General features: G+C 41.8%; 3 protein-coding genes across 4 annotated transcripts; all 3 read left to right on the top strand.

The window, feature by feature from the left end:
- The first annotated feature begins 659 nt into the window (after positions 1-659).
- Positions 660-7,489, top strand: LOC126998119 (conserved oligomeric Golgi complex subunit 3-like). Its single transcript, XM_050859526.1, has 10 exons — positions 660-1,134; positions 1,923-2,084; positions 2,462-3,136; positions 3,316-3,455; positions 3,751-4,020; positions 4,431-4,599; positions 4,834-4,980; positions 5,311-5,454; positions 5,596-5,802; positions 5,988-7,489. The coding sequence occupies exons 1-10, from the start codon at positions 853-855 to the stop codon at positions 6,243-6,245; spliced, it is 2,454 nt and encodes an 817-aa protein (XP_050715483.1). The 5' UTR covers positions 660-852; the 3' UTR covers positions 6,246-7,489.
- A 420-nt stretch (positions 7,490-7,909) lies between these two features.
- LOC126998121 (alpha- and gamma-adaptin-binding protein p34-like) lies at positions 7,910-11,422 on the top strand. Its single transcript, XM_050859528.1, has 6 exons — positions 7,910-8,174; positions 8,750-8,940; positions 9,168-9,294; positions 9,472-9,633; positions 9,902-10,060; positions 10,259-11,422. The coding sequence occupies exons 1-6, from the start codon at positions 8,108-8,110 to the stop codon at positions 10,471-10,473; spliced, it is 921 nt and encodes a 306-aa protein (XP_050715485.1). The 5' UTR covers positions 7,910-8,107; the 3' UTR covers positions 10,474-11,422.
- Positions 11,423-12,272: 850 nt separating this feature from the next.
- On the top strand, positions 12,273-18,219 carry LOC126998120 (uncharacterized). 2 transcript variants are annotated; one of them, XR_007752643.1, is made up of 11 exons: positions 12,273-12,745; positions 13,627-13,809; positions 14,069-14,197; positions 14,340-14,492; positions 14,705-14,844; positions 15,206-15,284; positions 15,557-15,739; positions 16,093-16,221; positions 16,395-16,547; positions 16,877-17,097; positions 17,450-18,219. XR_007752643.1 is itself a non-coding variant. In XM_050859527.1 (10 exons), the coding sequence occupies exons 1-10, from the start codon at positions 12,533-12,535 to the stop codon at positions 17,018-17,020; spliced, it is 1,506 nt and encodes a 501-aa protein (XP_050715484.1). In that variant the 5' UTR covers positions 12,274-12,532; the 3' UTR covers positions 17,021-18,219. The 2 variants fall into 2 exon arrangements, 1 of the variants encoding a protein (XP_050715484.1); XM_050859527.1 differs by having other exon boundaries at positions 12,274-12,745; positions 16,877-18,219.
- The last annotated feature ends 1,318 nt before the right edge of the window (positions 18,220-19,537 follow it).

The raw sequence follows: 19,537 nt of genomic DNA, 5'->3' as shown, positions 1-19,537 counted from the left end.
TGAGGTGGACGCCCATTCCGGGACTCGAACCCAGGCCCGCGGAGTCGTAGTGAGCTTCCTAACCACTCAACCATGGAGGAGCATAGCAGGAATGAATTAATGATCTTGGGGGATATAGCTATGGAGGGTTTTGAATTTTTATGATAACCGATTTTTTTTCTCTTTTCATATTCTCTTCTTCCCTGCCTTAATGGATGACTTTAGGAGTAGATGAATGTTTATCAACTCATCCTAATTCCTTCATCAATAGGCAAATAACTAATGGCCAACACATTATTAATCCTGTTTTCCTCTTCCGTCTTCTGCTGATACGCCCGTCATTCCGTCTTGGTATGCGGCTGTCTATTAGAACTTCCCTGTATGATCAAATATATTGAACCTAGACATTTAAACTAGAACCATATACATATCCCAGATCTTAAGGAATCAAAGTAGTGAAGGGAAAAGGGTTTATCTAGTTAATATAGCCAATAATTAGAGTGACGTCCCGAGGTCTCGTCCCCCACTCGCCGTCAAATCTCCCCTGTATGAGCAAATATATTGAACCTAGATATTTTTACTAGAACCATTTACATTCCCCCGATCTTAAGGCACCAAAGTAGTGAAGGGAAAAGAGGGTGTCTAGTTTATATATATCCAATAATTAGAGTGACGTCCCGAGGTCTCGTCCGCCACCCGCCGTCAAAACAAAGATGGAAGACGTGGCAGATGTAAACAAGACCGCCCGGGTGCCATAATATACACCAAGACAAACACTATAACACCACTGAAAAGCAAACTACATCGATAACCAGACGAGAAGACCAAAGGAAAGAGGACCTAGGAAGCGATACAGGGCAGAAAAAGAGGAAAATGGAGGACGTGGCAGATGTGGATGTTAACCGGGTGAAGGAAAATTTATCAAACTGGGAGGATGACAGCTCGCCCCTCGCCCCCCTCACCCCTAGGGAACGAGACTCCATCATCGAGGTGACGGCGGGGGGAGACTGGCGCCCGCTGCCTCCGTGTAAGGAAGGCGGGGAAGGGGGCGGGGAGGGCAGGAGCATCTCAGCGGACCCCTCCTCCAAGCACCGCCTCCATGATAGTCTTGCTGCCCTCAAGCTCGGCGAGGTCAAGATTGAATCGAGTCAGCAGGTCAGGAGTCATGGGTTTATGGGCTGTATTACAAGTCAAACCTTAGAAGTTTTGGGTCCCTATAAAGGTCGGCTTAGGGGTCATTCCTTATGTCCAATCCAAGAAGTTTCAGGTCCCTACAGAGTTCGGGATGAATAACTGTAGGGACCCGAAACTTCTCAGATGGCAAGGTCAAGATTGAGTCGAGTCAGCAGGTCAGGAGTCAAGGGTTTATGGGCTATATTACAAGTCAAACTCAAACTCTGTGCCGGACCAGATAGCTCTCCTGAGGGAGGACTCTTGGGCCGGCTGCAGCGGTGGACCACCACAGCTATGAGGAACACCCTCTAGATTCGACCAAGTAAACCAAGTAATACGGCCCCTAAACCGACCATTGTAGGGACCCGAAACTTCTTGCGTTTGACTTGTAATATGGACCTATGTGTGTGAAGATGTCTTATGTTATTGATGTGATTATTATTATTTTATTATGGTATATACTGACAGCTTCCATTCACTGGGTTTGTTTTGTTACAGCTTGATTTTGATGATTTATATAATGTTACTTCTTACTCAAGCTTTCAGTATTATGTATATCTAATTAACCTTCCTGTGTTTCATATTTGTAGTATAGCTCTCTAGTTTTTATTCTGTCTCTCGTTTTGTGCACCCAACGTTTGGCATAAATTTTATCTGCCCCTTCATTATTGAGAACATTATTTGCACCTGGCTAAATTACCCTTTAATTTTCTTTCCATTTAGAAATTTGTTGAATTTCCTTTATTCATACAATGAACTTCTGTTTCTAGTTCCTCACCTGGTTTGCTGGCGTGGAGGTTGAGATGTGTGAGGAGCAGGACAGCCCTTACCGAGACTATGTGAGCCAGCTGGAGGGCCACCGTGCAGAGTGCCACACCCTCCTGGCACATCTGGATGAGGCACTGGAGAACCTGCAGCATCTTTCTTCTCAGGTAGGGTTTTGTAGGCAGTGCCAAGGGGAATATTGAGATTACTGTCACCTACTTTGCCACCATTAATGGTAAAAGCACAGCACGAAGCATATCACACATTTCTATCATAAACAATTAAAGTTAATAAATCTAACCTAACCTAACCTGACCCCCCCATCTCCTATCAATCTCTTTGGTGCTCACTAAAAATGTTTGTGTATCATCCTGTAAATATCAAACCTTCAAACTTGGTGGGAGTAGCCACAGAATTAATTAATCCTCAAAATATCAGTGGAGATCAAGTACCTATGTAACCAGTAATTTTTTTTTTTTTTTGGTTTATAGCCTTAGTGTTTTGTTATTATTGATTGATCATTAATACTTTGTGTAACTTTCAGTACATGAGTGTCTCCAACAAGACCAGTGCCCTGCACACAGACTGTGAACACTTGCTGGCGGAGCAGACAAGACTAGCCAACAAGGCCGACACCATTGAGAGCAAGCTGACTTACTTCAAGGAAATTGATAAAATAAGTCAGAAGCTCAGCTCTCCAGCATTCCAAGTCACCAGTGAAGGCTTCATTCCTCTTCTGGCCAAGATTGATGAGTGCATCAGTTACATGAATACAAATATGACATTCCAAGAGTCTTCACTGTATTTAGCAAAATATAAACACTGTCTCAGTAGAGCTTTGGGGATGGTGAAATCTTATGTGACAAAATCTTTAGAAAATGCCACACAGCAAGTTATACCAAAGTCAGGCTCAGAAAAGCCAACAACTGACAATGCTGCAGTGCTATACTACGGAAAGTTTAGGACTAATGCGCCCCGAATCAAGTCTCTAATGGCCGAGATAGAAGATAGGGTAGAAAACAGCCCTGAGTACACCAACTTACTGAGTGACTGCTATCAGTGTTATTTCGCACAGCGACAAAAACTCTTGGGACCGTGTGTGACTGATGCCGTGTCCCAGCTGTCGCAGAAGTACCAGCGGGACTACTGCTCCCTCGTGCGCAGTGGCTGTGCCTTCCTTGTGCATGTTTGTGAGGATGAACATGCACTCTTCCATCAGGTGGGGAGGAGCCACTTCATGAGCAGTTTGTTTGATATAAAGTTATCTATATTTTTCAAGGCTATTACAATTTTGCTGCCTGTCTAGTAGTTTCGGACTTGGTCTTTATTCCATTCAAACTAGGAATGTAGTATGACTGTATGATGTTTATTTGTTCTAACTAAAAATATTCTTTACAGTTCTTCTCCACTGCCACCCCGGAACTAGATAATTTCCTGCAATCACTCTGCACTGGCCTTTATGATGTTCTGCGACCCATGATAATCCACATTGACCACCTAGAAACACTATCAGAGCTTTGCGACATCCTAAGGAGAGGGTGAGTTATGGCACTAAGGAAGGTTCTTCTATTATTAGACAGTAGTATTAATATACTATTAGGTAGTAGTATTCAAAGTATTAGGCATAATTATCTCTAATGAGGAATAACGTGTATAATAAAGAATAGAGAATTATGTAAATCATGTTTGTACTTCAAGTATGATCAAGAAACACCTGTGGAGCAAAATACCACACCTAATATAAAGCATAATTTTCTGTGCTGCAGATATGAATGCTTGACAAAAAGAAGAATGCAGTAGAAAATTAAAGTTCTAATCCTTCCTTACCCCCAGGATGATTGAGGAACACCTTCAGAACAACCCCACCCAGCTGGCGCCTCTCACCTCCATCGTGCACCAGATGCTCGAAGACTCACAGGAAAGGCTGGTCTACCGGGCACACATCTACGTACAGACTGACATTGCCAACTTCGCCCCCTCGCCAGGTGACCTGGCCTACCCTGGCAAACTCCAGATGATGGAAAGCATTGCTGAGTCCTTGGCCAGTCAGAAAAAACAGATGCACTCTCGCAATGCCTCCATCTCCTCCATGTCTTCCATCAGGTGTGTTTTTTACCATCAACCCAGGCTTTAGAAGAAGCTGTACAGCTCAAGTGAAATCAAGAATGAACTCTGGGGTGCAACATGAGCCAGTAATAATGGCACCACTATAAACAATTGCCTGCGCCATGACGGGCTCGGGCCACCCATTAGACCCGTATGAATTAGCCTACCGGTGCAATAGGCCACATGTAAATATATATATATATATATATATATATATATATATATATATATATATATATATATATATATATATATATATATATATATATATATATATATATATATATATATATTAAAATAAAAAAAACATGTTTTTTTTCAAACCATGGTTTTTGTTTTAAAAAAAAGACTTTTTTTTCCACCCCGGCAATTTCCTTTCTTTTTACTCCCGTGTTTGTGTTCTGCAGATCCGCCACAAGTGAGGAGGTGGCCAGCATCACGGGCGTGTCGGAGGAGAGGTTCTCACGCGTGGGCACCTCCCCGGCTGACCTCCACGGCATGTGGTACCCAACGGTCCGCCGCACCCTCATGTGCCTTTTCAAGCTCTACAGATGTGTTGACAGAAGCATATTCCAGGTGGGATGATGTGGTGCTTTTAGAGTTTTTTTTATATAAGGTTTGTGTCAGAAGTTAATTTGAAGTTTTAGTGTAAAATTTTTCCTTGGGCTTGTTAATTTTTTTGCTATGTATTGTATGTTATGATTTTTAAATTTTTTTTATAGTAATGCAATGCCACTATCTTTATTTTGTCACATGAAGGCAGTGGCCAAAAGAAACAGTGTATAAAAATTCCCTTTTTCCTCCTCCTAGGGTGTGTCCTTAGAGGCATTGTCAGCCTGCATGCAGAGCCTTAGCAAAGCCTCGTCCTCCATCAGCAAGACATCTTCTCCCCTGGATGCTCAGCTCTTTGAAATAAAACATCTGCTTATCCTGCGGGAACAAATGGCACCATTTCAGGTCAGCTGTGACAATTATGATACCTTATATTAGCAATATCTAGTATGGCTATGTATCTGATATATTTAGTTGTCTTCTCAGGGAACAGTTTCCCACAATCTGAAAAGCAAATCTTGCTTCAGCCTCTTCTCTCGAAACCTTGACTTAATGTTGAGAACAAGCCAAATTATCATTCAGTCTCCAATTTGTCTTTTTTATCAAAAGTTTTATAGCATGGCATAGTTGACCAACTGGCACCACTACTTAAACATAATAGCATTATTCTTATTGTACAGCCAGCACACACATCTTCCCTTCATAACTCATTGTCCAATTGTCTCATTTGTCCAGGTTGATGCATGTCTACATGAAACTAGTCTGGACTGGAGCAAGGTTCGAACAGCAGCACTGGGCCTTGTGCAGAAGAGAGGGAGACTCTTCTCTCTGTCTTCCAACAATGCTTTGCTGGAGTTCATTGTAGAAGGAACACCACAAGTAAGGAACATCATTTATATTTATTGTAATTTTCCTTCATTCATATGATATTGATTGACCTTACTCAGAGCATATAATATGTTTAAAATAACAGGGAAGTCAAGTGTACCCTTATAGTTGATTTCTATTTGGTATTTCTAGGTTACAGAGCAGAGACTAGACTCTAAAAGGGACTTAGACAACCGATTAAAGAAGCTGTGTGAGCTCCTGATCCTGACCTGCACAGAAACACTCTCCGGCCCAATAACTGTGTTCCTCACCAAGGCCGAAGTCATACTGCATATGAACCAGGAGGAGAATGTGAAGCCCATCATGCTCAAGAACCAGCCGTTTGCAGTGCCGGAGAAGGTAAGATGTGGATCATGGTTTACAGACTTCTTGTTTTTCACTGGCTTGTTTTTTAGTCAGGTTTTTATTTCTTCCTTATCATCTTTCTTCCCAATATTTTCTTTTGTAAGGTAGATTATTATATCTTTGAAAACAAAAATTATAAGCAAAAATAATATGCCTGAACATTGATATTCCCTTCTCAGGTTGCTGATGTGGTGAGTAGCTCCCTGAAGAACATCCGCACTCACCTCCCCAACATCCAGCGCAGCATGCAGCTCTACCTGGCCAACCGGGACACAGAGTTCATTCTTTTCAAGCCTGTTCGTACAAATGTCATGAACTCCTTCTCAAAGCTAATGGATGTTATTACCAATAACTTCAATGAAGAAGACAAGACAATAATTGCATGTCCTACACAAGAGGAAGTCTCTGCACTTCTGTCATCTCTGTTTAAGAGTTAATAATGTATGTATGGTATGCACATTATTAATTATCCAATACTTAGGTGCAAACTGCATTAATATTCACAAGTTTGGTTGCTGTGTTTCATAAGTAAATACTGAATTATATGTGTCATGATATTTTTATCTAGTGAACTAAATTTATGCTGTTGCTAGATATTATTATCATTGTGTGCTATTCTATGCAAAATGTGAGAGTTTGTGAGTGATTTCCAACACATTTAAGTCCACAAAATATTCATGCACTGGAGGCACATAAATTACAGCAAGTTGTTTTTAGGAATATGGCACACAATGACTTCTTGTGATAAGTTGCTTACTGAGTGACTATCAAATCAACAGCATTACGCCAAGCTGGATCATCCTTGCAATTATGAGACATGCACAACTTATCTGTTGTTGAACAGAATTTTGTTGAGCTTCATTGTAACTGCTCTAGTACAAGGCTGTTTGGCCATGTGAAAGGTGAAAAGTTTGTGGATATTGTTTACCCTGCTATGTGGTATTTAGACAGGCCATGCAGTCACAGCAGCAGCACTGAGAAATGATGAGCCTGGCTTACACAAAGGAATCCTGCCGCCTTGAGGTGTTGAAAGTTTGTTTGACCTTAATCTATTCTCTGCCTCACTCTTATCCATTTCTGTCCCTCCTGGGTAGTAAATAATTATGTTAAGATATTCAAAACTTTGTTATATTGCTTTTAAAAGGTTTAATGAATTATTGATTCAATATAGATATATTGATGATTATAAAAAATAACTGTACATTACTGATTCTGGAAAACAGATTTACTTATGAGAAACTGGGAATGTTTGTCAAAGTAATGTATGTTTGATTAGCTGAACATTGAGAGAGCTACGTCCAGGGAATTAATATTGGAAAGTGTAGGTGTGGATGGGTGTATGCATGTGTGCCTGCATGTGTGTGTGTGTGTAGTCCCTTAGATGGTGTGCACAGCACATAGTTTGATTGGTTCCCTCACCAGTCAATGATCATTTATCTGCATCTGCCAAAAAGTTAAATCAAACACATTTTCTACTGTAATCTTTATACAGGGATGCCACAGGGTGGAAGTATATTTTTCTTTTTAATTCTGTCATGGTGGGAGGAGAAAACATACTGGTTATCCTATTTATAAAGAGGTCAGGGTGGTGTACTTACGAGGGTAGGTTTTGATCACCATTGTTTTCAGATGATTAGGTACATACATGTTTTTTTTAGAGAGAATATACATGAGAATGGGAGCCATGCCTTTTATTAGCCACCTGACCCACCATTTTGCTACTGTCATTCCTTGATAGCCAGTTCAACAAGTTTGCCTTCGTGTTCTTTGTAGTAAAGAATAACTTAACATAAAATATTTGCTTGAGTACAATAATTAATGTTCAGCTTAGATTTTGACAAAGCAATTTTGACATGGAGTGCATGTATCTAAGCTTTCTTTAACATCGCCTTACTGTGGTGTATTGCATTGTGAAAATGGAAGGGTGAATAAGTATTTCTTAAGGTAGAAAGCGAGATATAAGCACGGTAATATAATCAGTTTATTAAAAATGTTGTGAGCCGCGGGTTTGGGCTGCCGCGGGACGCTTTGGGCTACTCCACAGCCACGGCCCGCGGGTTTACACACTTTCACGACTATTTCAACGTGTGTTTTGACATATACACTCTTTCCTATGGTTTAGTTGAAGGTTTAAAGGGTAGAGGAATACATAGATGACAAAATAATACCAAATGATTAAGTGGTATATAAACTTGGATCGAAAGAATGGTTCGGGATGACAGACGTCCGAGCGTTGGCACTGTTGGGGCAGAGGAGTGTCAGGCTGGCGTCAACAGTGAACAGGTGAGCCAGGCAGACCATGACGCCCACGCCCAGCCTCGTCATCCTCTCCACCCACGGCAAGGACGGCCGGGACGTAGTGAAAGGTGAGGCACGGCAGGGCAAGATTATTTTGCCAGGGGGCGGCACCTGAGGCCACCCGCGGGCAGTGCCACGGCCCTGGGGAGGCACGTGCCCCATTGCAACATGTAAGGCAGTAACCAGATTTTCCGGATAACACTGACGAGAGGGTAGCCACCTCTTGGAAAGTTAATACTTACAATATGGATTCTTTCTTGGTCCCTGAATGCTATGCAGTAACAAATGACTTCTGGAAAATAGAAAGGAGGTCATAGGGGGCGAGACGAAGCCCCCTATTAGGTAGGTTACGTTAGGTTAGGTTAGTTTAAATTTATTTGGCACGCAGTGTGGACCGACAATATGCAGCACAGGACAGGATGGGGTGGAGGCAGTGGTGGGTCCACTATATGGGCCAGTGGTAACAGGTGGCAGCGGGTCGGTGGCAGGTGCACAACAGGCATTGAATGTCAATTATTTAGACATTTCCAGAGAAATATACCATCCATACTGAAAAGCATCATATTTTGTATAGAAATGAGCAGTGTCTCGAAATTAGTTGGCTATCCTCTCTTCAATAATCCCCAATCTTCCCTTTTTTCAGGCATTTTGGACAAAGAATGCTTGCCGGAGCCGAGTTCAGTGGTGGACGGCGTGGAGTGCTGGGAGTGGTGGGTGGAGAACAAGTACTACACGGCCACCGTCCAGTTGGCGTGTGTCTCGCAGCCAGAACAGTGCCTGCCCTGGATCCTGGAGAATGGGGAGGCACTCATCATATACTGTGACTCAGCGCAGGTTAGTGCAGGCTGGGGGGGTGTATGTCTGTGTGTGTGTTTGTATTATAAACTAATCTAAGTTTCTAGTTTATAGGTATCTGTTAACAGTATGCTGCAACCTAATACCAAATTAATATGATTTATTTTTTACTGTACACTGTAATTTGCATGATTTATTGTATTATTAACTTTTTGTTATTCCTATTTGTTGTTTTACTACAGGAGAATTTATATGTTGTACTCTAGAATGATGTCCTGGAGAGAGTTAATAGTTTGGTAGAGAAAACTGAAGACTTTGAGCCAGAAGTCCAGCTGCTGGTGTGTGACGCCCTCGCTGAGGACGACAACACCGACACTCTCTCAACACTCAAAGGTCAGCTGAACTGGGTCTCAACCTAACTAAGTTCTCTGTTTCCACAATATGTTTTTTGACTTAAAGTTGGGTGTTTTGTAGTGTTCATTTTTAACAGTTAAACTCATATTTTCCTCATCCCATGACCAAGGGAAAATACAAGCTAGTGCCTCGGTCACCATGACTACATCTTTGCAGGGCAGCAGTGGTGCATCAGCAATGGCTGGGAGCTTGTGGAGCTGCACCCACACCAGCCCCAGGCCGAGGATCCCGAAGAAGATGACTTTCATGAGTCATGGGGCTTCAAGCGCATATGCCAGGCTCTGCATGCATACACTTGGTCCAACCTGACTATGAAAGGTATGCACTTGTCAGTTTGTAAAACAATTTCAAGAAGGATCCTTAGACGTGATGAAAGATTTATTACTGAAATGGCTTTAGTTAGAATTTTATGCAGGGAAGTATAGCAGCCCTCCCTTATTCCCCTTCAATTAAAGCCCTGAAGATACTATTACCTTATAATCGTGCTATCTGTTCATATGATTTTTTATCTATCAATTCAGTTTATAGACATTCTCCAATTTAGGAGCTAGACAGTGATGCCAACTTACCATTCATTGCTTTTCAGACAGTCAAGGGAACAGGCTGAGTGCAGTCCTACAGTCTGTGTCCTCGCAGGAAGACAAGAGTGCCAGCAGCCCACAAGAGGGTGAGGAAGTGATGTACTCTCGACTGGATAATCTGGCCCTGGAGGAGAGTGCTTCAAACCCACCTGACGAAGAGTTAGGTAAGTGTCTGCCGTGATCACTCTTTGTAGGAGGTTCCAGTGAGGGAGCATGGCATCAGAGATATAGATAGACAGAAAATTCAGTATTACATAAATGATCATAGAGGATTATATATGGATTTTTGTTGGATTTTGGTTTATTATAATATGCAACATCATGGCACCAACACCCTTAATCATAAACCTCTTTTGTTTCAGAAAATGCATTGGACCCATCCATGATTCGAGATTGCTTGGGTGAAGATGGCGACTTTGAAAACCTCTTCTCTAGCTTTGAGCACCTGAAGAGGACAGCGGCAAACCTTCCTCCCAACCAGCGCCGAGACTATGCTGAGAAAGTGGCTGTGGCCTTCTGGAGAGCCATGGGAGGAGATGAAGACGAGGTGGATGGCCTGGGCTTGGACTCAGACTGACGTGGGTGTTGGTGTTAGTAAGTGAGTGTTGTTGTTGATGTGGTTGTGATGGTGCATAGTGGACTCTAAGTGTTGTTTTATGTTATTAGTATATATATATTGAAATGCAGTATAGAGGGTTCTTAATTACCAGTCATACTAAAATTATGCCTAGTTTTCATATGAAATGTAGATCTGCCTTTTAAAGTTTAAAAGTTTTTACTAAATTATTGGAATTGGAGTGGAATTTTTTTACCATACTGCTTTGTTATCCTAGGAGAGGTATGCATATTCTGTTGCTTGGATGTGTTAAATATTTTATATAATTTTTGTAACTATACAGCCTACCATTGTAATTTTTTTTCTCTCACAGTAAGTGATGAAGTAATTATGAGGCAGCAATCCATTGCTCCCCTTGTCTCTTATGTAGTACAAGTAGCCTTCTGCGCTTCTGTAGGTGGCCTGTAACCTGCAGGTGGAAGCTAGGGTTGTGAATCTCCCAGGGGTGTGGAGTTGGAGTCAGTCAGTAAAAATATCTCTAACTCCTTTATGATACATATATTGTTATGTGGCTGGGTGTGGTGCGGTTGGGTTTGATTTACCTACCACTGTAATGCTGAAGAGGGGGAGGGAGAGGGTGGTGGAGTTGGAGTTGCAATCTTAAAATTTCCTGGAGTCAAGAGTTTATTTTTTATATCTGCCTCCACACCCTTGCTCTATCCTGTTGTATTGTCCTCCAAACCAGGTGGCAGAGGCTTGGTGATGTACCCCATATGTATTCAGGGCATAATATGATGTGCGGTAATTAGGTCTGTAGTGTAAGAAAGCCATGTGATGGTGTATAGTGTCAGTGGTTGTGTGGCCCAGTTGTGATTTATTATTTTTTTCTTATCTTTTAAATATCTAGCCATTCCCCTGCTGCTGCGCTCACAATGGGAAATGTGACTCAGATAATAAAATATGCATTCCATGTTTTTTTTTACCAACCTAATATGTTGTTCGTGGCTTTCAGATGAAGAGAGACAAAACCTCCCAAGAAGATCGGCATAAATTTTCAGCCTGCTCTGATAGATGGGAGATGCCCTTTATCTTTTATGGGGTCTGTGTGGTCTGAATATCTATGTAAATCTCTCTCTCTCTCTCTCTCTCTCTCTCTCTCTCTCTCTCTCTCTCTCTCTCTCTCTCTCTCTCTCTCTCTCTCTCTCTCTCTCTCTCTCTCTCTCTCATTGAAGTGTCACAAACAAAGTATCAGGGTTAATTCTTATGCCTTGCTGTTATGTTCATATACTATACTACGATAAAACTCGATCGGTGAACCTCCAACAACCGGTCACTTATTATCTCAGTTCCACGTAAATGATGATAGGAGTGATGGTTGGTAAAAGAAGAGATAAGCAGGATAAGATAACAGCTCAAACATTACTAGCAAGAACGAAAGGAATCTGGCGAGCAAGAACTACCACAAGTAATTCTTGCGACTTTCTTGTCCATGTGAAGTGATGAACCAACACTATTTCTCCTTTTTTCATTCAGAACAACACTTTCATTTTGTCACAATAACTGAGATCTGTAGTTCATAAGGAGCATTTCCCTATATAGCTACTTATAATGTACGTTATTGCATTAGACGGTAATTCTTGTAAACATCATTTTCCTGTACATAATATTGACCAATGACATCGTTTCACTTTCTTGTTATTGATTGATTGATAGTTTATTGTTGCAGGTAAACAACAAGGGAGAAGGGAGGAACATGCCATCCCAACCCCCAGGCAGGACAGAGTGTAATGATGATGATGGGTTTTCATACTCAATTTTTTTTTACTTATCCTACAATGATGCGTTAGAGAGATCGCCAGATGACGCCTTAAGACACGCAAGAACTTGGGAAGAATAAGAAGAAAAGACAAAAGATTGACTGATAAAAGAGGACCGAGAGGAGGAAGACCTAAAGCGTTACAGGTCAAAAGAAGAAGAAGAAGAAGCAACAAACAGCAACAACAACACGCGCGGCACAGGACCTGACCTCACCGTGATTGTCTGATTGCCTCATTAATTATCACCCCTCCCCCTCCCCCCCATGGCCCTCGTGACCCTAGGTGTGGTGCGGGGCCTTGGCAGACTCCCCTCCACCTGGTGCCCGCCCCACTGCCTCGCCGCCCTCACCACAAGGCACGATAAGAGGCACCTCACCCCGCCCACCATGGCAAGGCAGGCATCCACCGGCACAGACAAAACGAAAATTGAGCTTTACTACGATGTGACGTCCCCCTTCTCCTGGTATGCCTTTGAGGTGAGTCTTTACGGATTTAAATGACAGTGTCTTTAAGGGTTGATAATGTCTAGATCACTGTATTGAGACTTGTAAGACAGTCGGGGGACAATTTACAGTTTCACCCAACCAACGATTTTCTTATGTGGTTCATGTTTTCTGGTGATAAACGTAGGGAATTGCATGATTTTGTACCTCATTTCCGTCGCAAATGTCCACTTTTCGAGTTATGCCCAATTCAAGGCAGAGGACTTCACTGCCACTAAACCTGCATGCTGTCACTTTGAGCTTTCCTCAGGTAACTAACAGAACCTCCCCTAAACCCAGCACATGGTAACCTATCGCCTCTAAAGAAGTAACGCCTTGCTGCTGAGGCTAGGAACCTGTTGCCGCTAAAATAGTGGCCTGTCACCGCTGAAATGGTAGCCTGTCGATTCCTAGTTAGCTGCTCACAAATGAGTAATTTATAATGGAAATGGTTAAAAAGTAAGATGCCAAGGTCTATCACAGAAGATTAGTGTCAAACACCTCAGTGCCATGGGTGTTTTAATAGGTAAATATCTCTTTGGATGTTTTAATAAATAATACCTCACACTTAACCAACACTCTCTCCCTATAAAATCTAACTACTCTGTCCCCATAAAACCTAACTAAACCTGATCTGCAGTTAGAGGGTGCAGCATATTCAGCTGTGTGTGAAACCAGAAAAAAATATTGAGATGGTCAGAGAGCACTGACTTTAAAAAGAGTTCAGATTGTTAAGAGAAACAATGTGTTTCAGCAAAGAACTCCATAAATATATGCCCCTATTACTGAAAGATCTTTTTTTGACGTCAAGCAAATTGTTTTTCCACAGCTACAAATAGTAAACTGTAGACTATTAACACTTACCATTTCCCCAGGTGCTTCACAGATACAAGTCACACTGGGATGTTGACTTACACTTAAAGCCAGTACTGTTGGCCGACATCATAAAGACCATCGGCACCACCCCAGAGATGCTGCGCCCCAAAAACCCCGCCTATCACCTGGAGGACATCCGACGCTGTGCGAGGTACTTCAACGTCCCATTGAGGCTGGAAGATGTAAGTAAAGTTTTGCCTTGAACTCACTGATTGACTAAATATAAATACTGTAGTATAAGCTGACAGAGTGACTCATGGCATTGTCAGTTGTCAGATTAAGAAAACAACATAACTGGCTAGTCAGCAGTAAGGTCCCTAGTGATATGTTAATTTTTGTAATGTTTTCTCAGGAAGACACTAACTGAGCAGATTGTCATGGACATAATGAAAACAATTAGGAAAGTGTATGAGAAGAAAATTTATTTTCGTTTACTCTCAGAAAACCTACGAAACGGTCACAGGGAAAGATTCCCTCCCTCCCAACCTCTTCCTGACGGCTGTCGACTTGCTGTATCCAGGGCTTCTAGAGCAGGCCAGTCGGGAGCTGTGGATGTCTGCTTGGAGCAAGGTCAGTCATAAGACACTGCGTATGTGGATGTTCTTATGCTTGGTTTTGTACTGATCTGAACATTCCTCTCTTAATCAAGATTTTTTTATTGGCTTTATATTACAGGTTATTTATTAATATAGTATTTTATTTGTCTCTGCAGCATGAAGACATCACATCAGATGAAGTGTTGGCAGCAGTGGGCTTGGCGGCAGGTCTGACACCAGAAGCTGTTGCCGAGGTGAAGGAGCACACGAGTCAGCCAGCCACCAAGCAGCGGCTGGAAGCATATACCAAGGAGCTCATCGAGCTTGGAGTAAATTCCTTCAACATACTTTTCGTGTGTTCATATTCTCATGGAAAATTCTTGTATGTTTTACATCAGACCATTGATATTAATTATTACCTCCATTTCATTCTTTCTATATTTACTGAATCTTGAAGTACACATGAAAGCTACATACTTAGTTACAGTTTCTTTTTCTATTTATTGTGCATCTCTCTCCTAGTGGTAATATTTTGTTGCAGGCTTTTGGTGTGCCCACAATCTTTACCCACACCAAAAAGAAGCCATCAATGTTCTTTGGCTCTGACAGGTTCCATTTGATTGCACGAGATATTGGTCAAACCTGGAAGGGACCAGAGCCTGATGCAGCCCCTGCAAAGCTGTAAGGTTACTAGTACACTTTTTTATTTGTCATACTTATTTTAGTATGTTGAAGTTGATGCAGAACCATGTTCTTGTAAAGTAATGTACAGGGATGAAACATGATATGATATACTGTGGGATATATGCATGACGAACAATCAGTATCATTGACAGTAGTTATGTAGTTTGAGATGAACAGCAGGGAGGGAGTTGTATGCATGGATGAGTATGCAGTTTAGTGGTATCAGCATGTTGTGGTAGACAGTGGAAGTAATTAATGTGTTTGCCTCATAGCCATAGGTGAACAAAAATCATGTAGAGTTATACACTAATAACTTGTTGTTCGTAAAGTGTTTTAAATAATATCTTATTATTTACAGTGCCAGTCCTGCTGGGGAAAAAAAGAAAGTTGTTCTCTACTATGATGTGATATCACCCTATGCCTGGTTTGGTTTTGAGGTAAGTCCTACTAGATGTTATGGTGTAGACCTTAAGCTGATAATTTACTTTGTTAGTGTAGTAGTAGGTGGGCAAAAGCATCCAACTATTTACCCCACACTTTGCATCCCATGTGATATTATTATTTTCTTTCTTTACCGAGACATAATTTGATGGCACACTCTGACTGCCTAATCATGTGTAGTTTTTAATTATCTTTTCTATTTTTGTGTGTTTGTTTACCTTATTACGGTATATGCTTTATTGTCATTTTCATAATATTTCTTCTACAGGTTCTCACCAGATACCAGGCTCACTGGAACATTGACCTACATCTGAAGCCTGTGCTGCTGATGGGTGTCGGCAAGGCTGCTGGGACCATCGCGCCGGCCATGAAGCCTAACAGAGCGCCCTACATGACAAAGGACTTGATTCGCACAGCAGCCCACTACAACGTGCCTCTGAAAATGCCTGAAGTAAGCTGCTTGTTGTCTTTGGTCTATTGTGCCCTATGATTTTCTTTGATCATGCATTCATTTATTTCTTACTAGTAATAAAGAGACATGGCAATTTGAATTCATGGCCAACTTAACTTCATTGCTTGTGTAATGTGTAGGCAATATTACAGAGCTGTTTAAACTATACATTTTATAGTTGTTTACATTCTGCTCTATCTTATGTTGGTAGTTCAATTCTGGCAGTGGTATTGCTTTTTGATCACAGTGCCATAAAAGTATAATCTTAATTTTACTTGTATAAAGAAGAAAATTATCTGAATTTTTTTACCCCCATCATTATTGGTTTCTAATATGTATTAAACACATTCCAGGACGTATTCCAAATGATGTTTGTGAAGGGTTCCCTCATCCCTAGCCGCTTCCTGACAGCCATCAGCCTCCTGCACCCCAGCCACTTGGAGGAGGCAAGCCGCCAGCTCTGGTTGGCAGTCTGGGGCAGGGTAAGACATCAAATAATTATTCTTTTGCTCTTTCACTATTGGATGACGTGGTGTAGATCTACATTCTCCCTCAGTTTTTACATTTGTTAGCCTTGGTTATTTTTCTCAGAAGGTTTATTGAAATATTGCATTTTCTAAAAATAGCCTAGTTTGACAGTTTTCTATCACTACAGGATGAAGACATTACAACAGATGAGGTGCTGACAGCAGCAGGGTTGGCAGCTGGTCTGACCCCAGAGGCAGTTGCTGAAGCAAAGGAGCATGCAATTCAACCAGCCATCAAGGAGCAGCTGAGGGCCCACACGGCGGAGGCCGCCAAGCATGGGGTAAGTCCTTTTCTCTTGTATGTAGCTAGATGAGTAGGCAGTGCAGACCTCCATAAGAATACCTTCCACTATCTTTTCATGTACTGTCACTGGTATTAGTAGCTAGATAAGTAATCAATGTAGATCAGTTGAAGTGTACTTGCTGACCCATTTGCATTTACTATACATATCTTACCCGCCATTTCAATAAAGAGATGATTAAAGGTACTCTCTAGGCAACCTTGCACACATAATACACATGCTTATGATGCTTCAGGAAATAGTTTATCTCACTCTACATTCACACAGTTGGCCTTTCATGTGTCACACCTCATGCCTCATTATTGCAGGCTTTTGGAGTGCCCACCATCCTTGCCTGTGTCGGGGAGAAGCCGTCTTTATACTTCGGGTCGGATAGGTTTCCTCTCCTGGCACAGGAGCTCAATGAGCCGTGGCTGGGCCCAGAGCCAGGTGCACTAAATGCCAGACTTTGAAGGGTTGTCTGCTGTGCCTTTAGATTTACATGAGTGTAAGTTATGTATATCCAGTAGTGGGCACTGCTAACTGAGAGGTAAGCTTTGCTAACCACTATTTAACTTACTGTTAAGTTAGCTTTGCTAATGCCAAACCACTGAACCACTAAAAAATTGTCATAAGCTTTTGCTAACAGCTTAATTTTATATGAATTTAGCTTCAGTCTGTTTTTTGGCTATCGTTTATATGTTTTAGCTTAAAGATAGATCTGTCCGAAAAGGTGCAACCCACCATGATCAGATGATGATCAAGGTGTACATTAAAATTAAATGAACAAATGACATTACTAGTGCCAGAGGCTGATATTCCTCTTATCCCTTGACTTAAGGACAAAGTAGTCCTCCAGGCAAGCCACGGGTTCTAATACTTGTGGCCCTCACTCTCCTCAGTCTGAGTGGCCTCCGCCTCACCCACAGCCACTGCAGGCTCCTCAACAGGCCCAACATCCTCAGGCATAACAAAAATGTCTTCACTCAATAAATTTATAATGATAAGCAATAATACTTGCTGCTGTTGCTAACACTGTAAGACTGTCAACAACGTGACATCGTAAATAAACTGAATCCAGAGCTGCAGAATTACACAATGCAGCTCAGGTGCTGTTGGTTCCACCATTCACGTCTTGTCATTTTTGCATGTAGTCAGCCAATGGCGTGCCAGACTGCCTGTTGGAGTCAAGCCCATAACAGACAGGAAGAAACATGTATTAGTTTTGTTAGTGGACTTTGTTAGTGGAACTTAATTTAACATAAGCTAATTAATTAACTAACTATTTTCTAATTAACCAACAATTTCCAAAGTTAGCAGAAATGCTAATCCTCTAACAAAAAAGTTAGCTTTGTTAATTAGTGGTTTCAGAATCATCCCCACCACTGTATATCTCAGGGCAAAGGGCTTTTAGTGATGACTGCCGTACAAAAATGTACATGGTGCAATGTACATAAGTGGTATAATGATATATTTGGACATATTTTATTTGATAACTATATTCTCTATACATTTTGTAGTTTTGAAGTGAGTTCATGGGGAGTTGAAAAAATGTTGAATATTACAAAATACTTAATTAGAGTTTGAAGTGCATGTACAAAGTTTATTGATGTGGTAATCTATTTTACTTGAGGTAGGTTACTTTATTTTTTTTAATAAAGTAACAATGTTGTGTACTTTTTTCTTGCTCCTGTTGTACCTTTAGGGTGTCCTTAAGTTGGCAGCATATTGCAAATTAATGGTGGGTCTGTTCAGGAAGTCTTACGGCAGATTGGCCTGGCACACGGTGTTGTGAACTCGCTCAGCATGAGTATATGGCATTTTTGATACCTGTACAGAAGGACAATCTTCTTGTAGCTTGTGCTCCCTGTCTTAATCTGTGGCTGCGAGACATGGACACCAAATAGTGACTTGAAGAGGTAAATTGATGTCTTTGGTAATGTAGAATCACGAGATATCGCTAGAATGACTGTCAAGCTGGTGATTGCTCCGTGAGACTGATGAAAGGCCTATTACCTGTATAGTCTATGAACACTAACTCTGGCTATACGGTATTTGGTATATGCTACCTAGTAGTCGACCCTGCCCACCGGGTTGTTACTGTAAGAGACAGTCCTTTGTGAAGGAGGTCAAAGGGTGCCCACAAAGTTCATGGATTAAGCAAGTCGATGGATTCTACCATGAGTTACTTGGGATGGGAAGGGGGCCTGCATGGAGACTTGCTCGAAGTGACCCCCGGGGTTGTCGTCGTAGGGTGGGCGAGGCGATGCGCCCCCCGGCATATGCCCCCACTGACTGATTGTTGAGTAAGGGAATTATTCTCATGGGGGTAATGGTGGAGGGTGGAGGCGCGTAGTCATTCTCCATAATTACCGTGCTTTGTTCTCGGGAAATATTATTACTGCGTATTATCTTCAACAACATTTCCTCTCATCGTTTAATACCCGAACCAAAGGTGACGATCACAATACCAAGACGTATTATAATATACGCACTACGTAGGCCTACTCGTATCGTAAACTCTTGACAGCGCTGCAATTAGTTTTAGGTGCATACTCCCTAAGTGAATCGTCGTCCCCTTCATGGTAATTAAACTCAAGACAACTTTCATGGTATCGGCGGTGACGAGCGGTGACAATGACAGGTTGGGGAGAGCGCCCATGGTCACGGGTCCCTGGCGCGTGCTGCCCCCGCGCGGTGGTTGTCAGACTCGTGGCTGAAGGGCGGCTGGCTGGCGGCTGCATAACCAATAGCTGTCGTTGCCGCGTATTTTGGTATTCGTATTTATTATTTACCTTATATGATTGTTAATACCAATTCGAACCGAAGCAATGAAAATGTTTGCATTACGCTGTTACACTTTTCCTCCTTACCTTAGTTTTTTTTTTAATTCTCTCTCCTCTTCTTTCCTATCCTCTCTTTTCTCTCTTCCTTTTTCTTTTCCTTCATACCTATCCACCGAGGAAGCTGTAGTCCTTTATTGCTATAAT

The sequence above is a fragment of the Eriocheir sinensis genome, chromosome 13 (genome assembly GCF_024679095.1).
Source record: "Eriocheir sinensis breed Jianghai 21 chromosome 13, ASM2467909v1, whole genome shotgun sequence".
Classification (NCBI taxonomy): domain Eukaryota; kingdom Metazoa; phylum Arthropoda; class Malacostraca; order Decapoda; family Varunidae; genus Eriocheir; species Eriocheir sinensis.
Note: the sequence above shows the minus strand (reverse complement) of the source record. Positions and strands in the feature narration are given on the sequence as shown.